The sequence below is a fragment of the Phocoena phocoena genome, chromosome 1 (assembly GCF_963924675.1).
Source record: "Phocoena phocoena chromosome 1, mPhoPho1.1, whole genome shotgun sequence".
NCBI lineage: Eukaryota > Metazoa > Chordata > Mammalia > Artiodactyla > Phocoenidae > Phocoena > Phocoena phocoena.
Genome location: NC_089219.1, coordinates 12,958,122 through 12,968,355, shown reverse-complemented (window position 1 = coordinate 12,968,355; position 10,234 = coordinate 12,958,122). Strand labels below are relative to the sequence as shown.

The 10,234-nt window shown below is 52.6% G+C and overlaps 1 protein-coding gene across 1 annotated transcript in view; it reads right to left on the bottom strand.

Annotated features, from left to right (window-relative positions):
• Positions 1–260: 260 nt before the first annotated feature.
• PADI3 (peptidyl arginine deiminase 3) overlaps positions 261–10,234 on the bottom strand; it is a 29,065-nt gene continuing 19,091 nt past the window's right edge. The window contains 6 exon segments of the mRNA XM_065872975.1: positions 261–494; positions 2,231–2,356; positions 4,635–4,714; positions 6,537–6,639; positions 6,735–6,879; positions 8,626–8,777. Of these exon segments, the coding sequence (XP_065729047.1) occupies positions 261–494; positions 2,231–2,356; positions 4,635–4,714; positions 6,537–6,639; positions 6,735–6,879; positions 8,626–8,777 (840 nt within the window).

Below are 10,234 nucleotides of genomic sequence, written 5' to 3'. Positions count from 1 at the left end.
AGTTCCCGTGGGTCATGTTGATCCGCATGAGAGGCCACAAGAAACGAGGTCCTTCTTATTGGGAGGCCAAGGGGAATCAAGGCTGAAAACCAAATGGGTTGCAGGTGAGGCGTGAACACTTCTAAGGAAAAGGCTTCCAAGAGGGTGCTCCATCTGGAAAGTCGGAGTCTCTTGACACTTATTGTTCAGAGGCCTGTCTCAGTCTCCATCACCCAGGCCGACATCCCACCCGGGGGGTAAAGGATGGTGGGGGGATGGGCTCAGGGTACCATGTTCCACCACCTGAAGGAGAAGGTCTGCCGGCGCACGATGGTGCCGCAGTGTACCTCCCCGTGCAGCTTGTGGTATAGGGTGAAGTCGTCAATGAAGGTGCATTGGAGGCCCAGCGGTTCCAGCAGGGACCGCACCTTCTCCCCCAGGCAGCAGCGGCCGCAGATGATGGGTCCGAAGGGCTTGGGGATGCCCAGATGCTTCCCCAGCACCAGCATGTTCACCTACAACAAAGGGGGAGCCCAGGTCAGGGGCAGCACTTCATCATCGGCTCCCACCCCAGCACCCTCACTATACCCGGCAGGACCTGGGTTTGTCTTTGAGGCAGGCTTGCAAATAGCTACTCGCCTCTCCAGGCAGTGGGAGAAGAACTTGGGCTGCTAAGAAATCTGGCCAGCTGTGCATTGCCATGGGCACGTCTGCAGAGTTCACAATGACAACTTATTTCTCTGGTGACTGCCCTCCTTATTGGTGGATCATGGTGGTTGCCATGTCTGTGCTACAGAATCCCAAACTCCTAGGCTGTAGCCAATTGGACCAGGGTAGACATATGACCCCAGCTGGATCAATCAGATTCTCTCCTCCGGTGTTTGAAGTTGATATGGTGGGAGAGTTGAGTCAATCTCTGCCTGTGTCTATACTTATATGTGGCCATATTAATATTCATCCCCAGGGACAGAGGAGCAAGGGAAACCAAGAAATGGAGGAGGAGAAGCAGGGAAGGAGAGGGATGAATGATGTAGACTCAGAGACAAGAAATGGTTCCACGCGCTCCTGATGTCCCCCACAGCTGCCCCTGGCTTTCCTGGGGTCCTTATACTAAAGCTTCTGCTCTGGCTGAAGCTGGCTTGGGTGGTCCTCCTGCAAACACAAGAATCTGGACCAGTGCACAAGCTTCTTGGGGGCACAGACATAATTGCCAGGCCTCCTTAGATATGCAGGAAGGAAAAGGAGTGATGAGAGGCTTTACAAGTGGGGAAATCAAAGATGGCAAAAAGCCAGAAAGGGGAAGGAAAAAAGGAGGGATGAAGCAATGGTGGTGTGGACAGGCTCCCTGCAAGCCTCTGATGATGGGCGGGTCTAGTTCCTCTGGAGGATGGAGGTGTAGAGGGTTTGAAAGGGTAGGGGAAAGAAGAAGGAGGAAGCCGGGTGATTGACAGCAGTGATCTCAAAGTGTGGTCCTCAGAGAGCAGCAAGCATCACCTGGATGCTTGCTTGTTAGAAAGGCAGCAGTGTCTCAGGTCCCTGCTAGATCAGAACCCCTGGGGTGAGGGCCCAGTGGTCCATGTGTTCCAGATGCAAGTTCAAGTTTCAGAGGTAAGGCCCTCAGGGCTCAATCAAAGGCCACTTCTTCCATGAAGCCCTCTTGGATCTCCAGTCCTACCTCTTGTGCCGGAAGTGATTTGTCCCATCTCTGAACTGCCACATCACTTTATTATACAAAGTAGATTGTTGGGACACATCCTCAGAGAGGTGAAGAGAGTTTTCCCCTGAACAGATTTGACCGGCAGCTCCTTGGGAGCAGGGAGCAGCCTTAATCATCTGTGTATCTCACACAGGGTACCCTAAATATGTGGAGGATGGTGAAGAGCTGTTTACTGGGAGAAAGAGAGCAGAATGGGCACCTGAGCTTCCAGTGGATACTACATGCTTTACATGCACAGCCTCATGCAATCTTTCATTCACTCCACAAATATCAAGTGGGTCCCTGGGAGGAGAGAAGAGCCCTTCCCTGATGGCCCCTGAGCAAGGGCTTGGCCAATGAGCATTTCATAGTGACCATGACAATCAGCCAAGAAGAAGTCCTTCTGCTGGGCACCATGGGACCTCTGATTCTCCCTGCCGCCGCTACCAGCCACCACAGTCCCAAACATGGCAGCGACCAATCGTCTTGCCCACTGGGGAGCAGAGGCTCAGAGCTTAATTTGATGAAACCTTAAATCACGGGTGGTGGCCTCACCAAGTCAGGGAAGAAGGCCACCACCTTTCTCCTCTCCATCTTGAAGAGCTGGGGGATGTCGATGATGTCACCATCGGTCAGGCCCAGCTCCCACTTCAGCACCTCCCGGCTCCAGTCGACGCAGCCCTAGGAGAGGAGGAAGGAAGAGGTAGGAGACCTTGCCCGTATTGGAGGGAACCCCAGGGGTCATGTCTGGTTAAGGACGGGCAGGATGCCCAGAGATCAACTCTCCACACAAACCTTCTCTTTGTACCCCTTCATCAAAATATACCTGCCCTGTGTCCCACCCCTCATAGTCCTATCCCATTAGCCAGGCTCAAGTGAGAGTGTTCCAGAGTGTTCCATCCTTGACCCTCTCCTTTCTCTAGATCCTTCACTCCTTAGGGGATCTCCTTCAGTCTTTTTTTTTTTTTTGGCTGCGTTGGGTCTTAATTTCGGCGTGCGGGATCTTTCGTTGCGGTGTGCAGGCTTCTCTCTAGGTGTGGCACATGGGCTTAGCTGGCCCTCAGCATGTGGAATCTTAATTCCCCGACCAGGGATTGAACCTGAGTCCCCTGCACTGGAAGGCAGATTCTTAACCACTGCACCGCCAGGGAAGTCCCTCTCCTTCAGTCTTATGGTTTAAAACACCAGACACTGACAACTCCTAAATTTCTATCTCCCAACCGCTTTATAGAGCCCAGCCTCTTTGCTGAGCTCAGACGTGCAAGCATAACCAGCACTTTGCATCTTTACTTGGGTGTCTAACGGGCACATCAGATGTGACGGGTCCAAAGACAACCTCTTCATTTCCACCCATGCCCCCACCCCGTTCTTCCACTCTGTGAATGGACCCATTGCTTGGGTCAAAATCCCTGAGGTCATCCTCGATGCCTCCCTTCCTCTCACTCAGCATCCATCATCAGCCAGTCCCGTGGGCTCTACTTCCAAAATATACCCCCCATCGGACCCCTCCCCACTACTTCTACCCCTTCCACCCGGGGGAGAGGCCTCCCCGCCCGCCTGGCTGCCGGCAGCGGCCTCCTCACTGGCCTCCTGGCTTCTTCTGGTCTTGCTTCATGTGGCGGCCATAACAATGCTCCACGAAGACCTCCAGCCATGGGAGTGGAACTGACCGAGGGCCCAGCTGCCCAGATCCAGCTCTGAAATCCTTCCTGTGCTGGCGCCCGCCCGAGGCCACACCTCCCACCAGCTGCTAACAGCCAATGGCTGAGCTCCGCAAGGATACTAAGGCAGACAGTTTCTGGGAGCCGGGACCCTCTGATGGCTGATTGGCTTGCAGAATCCCGCAGTTTGGCCGAGCCTAACTTGACCGTGCGGCAGTAAAGGATGCATCCACCCTTCCTTCCCTCTCCTTCCCTCAGGACCAGCTCGCCCAGCCTCCTCCAGCTCCCTTCCTCTTTCCCTCCTGCAGCATTGCCCCTAATAAAATCCTTGCATGTTTAACCCCCATCTTGGCATTTGCTTCTTGGAAGGCCCTGGGCTGGATATTCTGTTTGCTCTACTGGACCCACTGTCACCCATCTTATCTGCTCTGTGCCCTGGGAGGCTGCCCCTTGGGAATCAGGGGCTCCCCTACCCACAGGCTTCCGGTTGGGTTCAGCCAATGGGGGCACTGGCAGAAGGTGGGGGGGCTGGTAGGAGAGTGCGGTTGGGATCTTTGTTCCCCCAGCTCCCTCCCTGTCAGGTCACTGTGGGTTGGCTGTGAAGTCCCAGCTGCTGTCTCGTAGCCTCTTCTTGTAGTGACCCCTCCAGGTTCCAGTAACATCTTCCTTGCCTAATTCCTCCAGGCCCAGGGGTGGTGACGGCTCCCCTCTTTCTACCCTGGGGATATGGGGCAGGCCTTTGTTGATTTCCTCAAATCCTCCCTATGTCTTTGTAAATATTCTCTTTGTTAAACTTTTCTACAGTTATCCGCTTCAAGCGCCATATGTTTCCTGCTGGGACCTACTGTCACCACCTCCCACCCCTCGCCATAATAGAAGATATATTCTCAACACAGCAGCAGAAAGATCATTTCAAAGCATAAGTCCTCTGCTCAAATTCCCCAGTGGCCTCCAATCTCACTCGGAGTCACAGCCAAAGCCCTAGTGATGCCCTACAAGGCCTTATGGGACCTGTCTCCCCGCACTCCACGTGGGCCTCCTGGCTTGTCCTTAAACACCCCAGGCCCCTCTGTTCCTCCTCAGGGCCTGGTCTGTGCTGTGCCCTCTGCCTGGAATGTTTGTCCTCCTCACATGCGCCTGCTTACCCCCTCCTTTCTCTCGGGTCAAAGTCAGGGTTTAGGGGCCCTCATCTGGGCCTGCTCCAGCCTGAGCTTTCATGAACTGTGAGCTTCAGACCCCCGTCCCCATCCCGGTCCCCAGCCACACCCAGCTCCCACTCACAGCCCACGGCCCTGTACCTGGACAAACCTATTGTAACTGATGAGGTTTTCACTGGAGAGGACCTGGTCGATGGAGATGGCGTTGATCTGCTGATTGCCTGTGAAGGAGAGAGAGACACGAAGGGCAGGGCGAGAACAATGCCAGCAGGGAGGGCCACCTGCTCTGGGAAGCAGCCAGACAGAGGCCAAGTTCGCAGGTACCGGTCTTGCTGAGTCAGCAGCTCCCCGGCCTTTCCGCTTGGCCACTGTGCGAGTCTGGGCGTGTGAGGACGGCTGGGGCAGGTGGCTGCAGTGCCATGAACTTTAGACCCTCATCTGAGCACTTCGGAAGTGGCGACACCTTTTATTGGAAATGTACAGCCTCCCCCTCTCCCACCGGGGCACTGGGTGATGATCGCTCTTTTTTGGCTAGTGGTGGGTCAGGGAGCTGGGTCACCCACCTGCCACCAGTGCCAGCCCTGACGGACACCACTGGACCCTGCCCCTGACCTCCAAGAGGTGACTGCATGGCAAAGGGGCTCCCCCAGGCCCAGCTTTCCTGCAGCCTTGATGAGGTGCCCGTGGAGACGGGCGTGACAGGAGAGGTCAGAGCCAATGGCTCACAATCCTCGTGGCTGCCATTTATGAAGCTCTTACCCTGTGCAGGCCCTGAGTCCAGTGCTCTACACTCAGCACTTCATTTAGGCCTCATGGTAACCCTACAAGGTATGCATCATCACCCCCACTTTACAGATGAGGAAACTGAGGCTCAGAGAGGTAAAAAGACTTGCCTCAGGTCTTGCAGCTAGGAAATGGGGGTGCTTGTGATTCAAACCCAAGCCCAGTGCTCATGAAGGGGTGAAGCCTTGACCAAGGGAAAGGAGAGGGCTTGCTGGCCACCCCCGCCCCCAGGCTTGACATCCCCCCCACCCTAGTTGGAATCCAGACCCAGCTCCGCTGCATTCTTGCTGAGGCCTCTGGGCCAGCGACTTACCCTCTCTGAGCCTCATCTTCTGACGTGTGAAGCAGAGTGACAGTAAGCCTCACAGGCTCTCCTGAGGTCAAATGGGGTAACCTGCGTGGACCTCACAGCCTGGGGGCTGGTACACAGTAGGTGACCACTGAGGTGTGCTGGACCTCCACGGCCACCACCCTGGGTATCAGCTCTCCAGTGCCACACGGTGGCTATGTGTGGTCTGACAGCTGTGAATTCCCTCACTGTCCTGCTCAGGACACTGCTCCCTGTAAAGCGGTACTTCTAAGAAGATGAAGATAGCTTTCTCCCTGCCTGGTACATGAAATTTGGATTTGAGGATTTTTTCAGGTTTCATCTGAGCTCAAAGGAGTCTATTCGTGGTCCTTGTGGGAGTGATGGGTTTGGGGGAAATTGTATTTCTTCCACTTTATAGCTGGGGCTTCCGGGTGATGGTAGTGAGGGGTGGTAAGGGGACGTGGGAAGTTATACTCGGGAGCTTCTAAGTTCTATGGAAGCTTTTCTCTCAGAGAGAGGTGTGGTCCAGGGTGGGACTGTTCATGAGCCCAGGCTCCAAGCCCCCAAAAGATGCTCCATTGATCCATCAGATTTTGCTCACAAAACACAAATTATTAAGATTTTCAAGACAGTGAAGGGCAGAGCGTCAAATCCCAAGTGCTGGACCCTTCTGAGCAGAGGGCCCTGTATGACTGCCCTGGTCACGTGCCCATAAAGCTGGCCATGTCTCCACTCTGTCCACACCCACCACAAGCCCTTCATCCATCATGGAGCTCCCTGCCAGCTCTGCCCCAGCCATGGAGAGTGGTGTCTCGTGGAGCAAGGGATCTCACACCTGGGAGGACAGCCCTGTTTTAAAATGTGCCCTTCCTCCCTCAAGCCACGACGTGTCTTAATTTAGGTGACGGGGGTGGGAGATCTGTGATGAGGGATACAGCACTGGTACCCACCAATAACCCCTTGGAACAGGAGGGCCGTGCCGTGGCCCTGCTTCTGCTTTTCCTGGAAGAGCTTGAAGCAGGCGCTAGGGCTGGCCAGGAGCGTCCGGAAGCCCTGTGTGGAGAGAGCAGATTCCATTGAGCTCGCCGGCCTCGGCATGGCTCCTTGGAGCTCCTCCCCTAACCCAGAGCTGTCTCCCGAGTCCTTACCTTCCCATGGGGGGCAGGGACAAAGCTCAGAAACTCATCCACACGGCCGGCGGCCAACCGGTCCACAAAAAGCTCCACGGCAAGCTGCACCTTCCGTGCGTGAAGGAAGTCCCGAACCACCTGGGTGACCCTGCGGCCTCTTGACCTGGGGCCCAAGGGGTTAAAAAACAAAAGTTAACTAAAAGTATACATATATGCAGAAATGGAATGGCAAGAGTTCACGATTTCTGCAACATCTGCCCCAAAATGCATTGCTTTTGTAATCAGGGAAGACAATAAATATATATTTAAATTGCACTCGGGGCTTCCCTGGAGGTCCAGTGGTTTAGAATCCACCTCCCAATGCAAGGGACACGGGTCCGATCCCTGGTGGGGTAACTAAGATCCCACATGTCGTGGGGCAACTAAGCCTGCACGCTGAGACTCCTGAGCATGCGAGCCACAGCTAGAGAGAAGCCCGTGCCCAGCAACGAAGATCCCGCGTGCCGCAACGAAGACCCAAGGCAGCCAAAAATAAAAAATAAATAGGCATGGACTTATATATACTACCAAACGTAAAACAGATAGCTCGTGGGAAGCAGCCGCATAGCACAGGGAGATCAGCCGGGTGCTTTGTGACCACCTAGAGGGGTGGGATAATGAGGGTGGGAGGGAGAGGCAAGAGGGAGGAGATATGGGGATATATGTATACGTATAACTGATTCACTTTGTTTTAAGCAGAAACTAACACACCATTGTAAAGCAATTATACTCCAATAAAGATGTTAAAATAAATAAATAAATATTTTTAAAATATATATATATAATAAATTACACTCCAGGTGAGTTCTCGATGAGGCAGACACAGGACAGGTCAATCACACCAGGTCAGTGACCCACCCAGGTCTCACCATCCAGGCAAATCCTCAGAAACACCCTCAGGCCCCATCCTCACATTCTCCAAGAGACTGATTTCACCCCCATATTCAATCACCGGCTGGGCAGTGCTTTGTAGAGTTTAACGTACATCTCTCTTGCTGCAGCCTCGCCTTCCTGCATGTCAGTGAGGGGAGAGGGTGATCTTTTCTCATAGCCCCGGCATATTACGTTCATGCATTTAAACCCCATTCTTCTCTTGCCATCTGAAAAAGTATCTAATGGCATGGCCCCAACTTCCTCTTTCTGTGAGATCATGTGTTTGAGGGCAGGTAGTCCCCTTCAAAGCTTCTTGTTTCACCTGTTGTTTGATCACAAGTCTGTTCTAACTGCTTTGCTGAATTTGGTTGGCTCAGTTTTGGTCTATTCCGTAGCAAATAACCATTATCATATAATTCCTTTTCTTTTTCATCAATATCCCTGTGTCACATATTGAACAAGACATCATCAGTTACACTCTCTCTTTGTGTCACTGCTGTCTCAATTTTCATGTCCTATACCTCCCTTTTGCTCTCAGGACAAGGTCTGATATTAGTCATTTACATCATAGTGTGAACAAGCATTGATTTAAATGTAATTTCTCCTGGGACTGCTGAGACTTAAAACTTTTTCATCTATAACTATTAATTGATGTCAACATCTATTTATTTTCTGAATCAGAAGACCTAAGTCTAGTCATAACTTTGCAGGCTGTGTGACCTTTCCCAGGTCACTCACCTTCTCTGGGCCCACTTATGAAATGAAAGCGTTGGACTGAAGGATCTCTTACATCTCTGCTTGCTCCAGTCTTCTCAGACTCCCCAAGGTAAGTGTGGACAGTGTCTGGAGAACCGTCTTCTGCTCCCACCCCCCCACATCCAGGTCTACAATTTCATCACTGATTTTTTCTGGTTCTCTTCCAGGAGTAGAATGGCCCCTCCCCCAGCCACGATCACCACCCCACCCTCAGTCTCCACCCCAGGAACACCTCTTTCACCCAGGCAGGTTGCCACCAAAGAGGATCCTCCCCAGGGGGTATTCTTTCCCATTGGCCACCACTGGGGGACTGACCTCCAGGTTCCCAAAGGAATCCAGGCCACTCACAGAGTTGTCTCGTGGTTCCCGAGTCACGTAGCCGAAATCTGGACCCTGGTAGGGGAAGTTGAGTCAGGCTGGGAGTGGGGAGGCTCACCAGGAAGAGCTTGAACCTACCTGTTGGGCTTTGAGCTCCTTAGAGTGGGAGTGACCACCCATTCTTCAGATGGAAATACTGAGTCAAAGATGGGGATCTGACCTAGCGGTATTTTATTCACGCCTGCCAAGGCTGGGACACACACAGCCCACTGACTGGCCCCGCTGCCATATTAGAGAACGTTATTCCCCATGGTGATGGGAAAACAGCAGAGAGGGCCCTGGCTGCTCCAACACTCCCCATTAGACACTGAGCCTGAGGCCATGGCCTCCCCCTTTACCCTCTGCACGGCCTTCCTGCCAAGTCCAATCCAAGGCAGGTATCTGGCTGCTCTAGAGTGGCCTACTTTGGGGACAAATAGGCTGTTCTCAGTTTTTCAACTGAGACTCAGTTTTTCAACTCTGGAAAAGGGGAGAACTTCCCAGGGCCATCTCTTAGAAGGAATTTAGACAATATCGAGGGCCAGGGGAGAGCTCCTCCCACCTTTGTGATCCAATAAGGTGCTGGAGAAGTCTTCCGTTCTCTTTGGCACGAGGGAATCTCCCCTCTTTTCTCAGGAGAGGTAGATTAAGACACTTTTTTTTTAAATTTTATTGAAGTTTAGTTGATTTACAATGTTGTGTTAATTTCTGCTGTACGACAGAATGACTCAATGATACATATATCTCTTCTTTTTCATATTCTTTTCCATTATGGTTTATCACAGGATATTAAATATAGTTTCCTATGCTAGACAGTAGCACCTTGTTGTTTATCCATCCTGTATGTAACAGTTTGCATTGGCTAAGCCCAAACTCCCAGTCCTTCCCTCCCCCACTCCCCCTCCTCTTTGGCAACCACCAGTCTGTTCTCTATGTCTGTGCATCTGTTTCTGTTTCATAGATAAGTTCATTTGAAGACACCCTCTTTATTACCAATAATCATATGAGCAAACTATGTTGTATGTTTTCTTCATGTAGGCATGGAGAAGCCTCACAAACACCTGTGAGGCCAGGGCTAACATATTTTTACTGATGAGGAAATTGAGGCTCAGAGAGGGGAAATTATTTATGCACGGTCACACAGCATGTGAGTGACAGAGCCAGGCTGTCTGGCTCCAAAGCCTGTGTTCTTAACAGCTGCACTGTCCTGCCTCCCTTTCCCTTCTCGGGCTGCCAGATTTAGTAAAAAAAGAAAAGATACAGGATGCCGGGCTTCTAGTACAAAAAGAAAAGATACAGGATGCCGGGCTTCCCTGGTGGCACAGTGGTTGAGAGTCCGCCTGCAGATGCAGGGTACATGGGTTTGTGCCCCGGTCCGGGAAGATCCCGCATGCTGCAGAGCGGCTGGGCCCGTGAGCCATGGCCGCTGAGCCTGCGCGTCTGGAGCCGGTGCTCCGCAACGGGAGAGGCCACAACAGTGAGAGGCCCGTGTA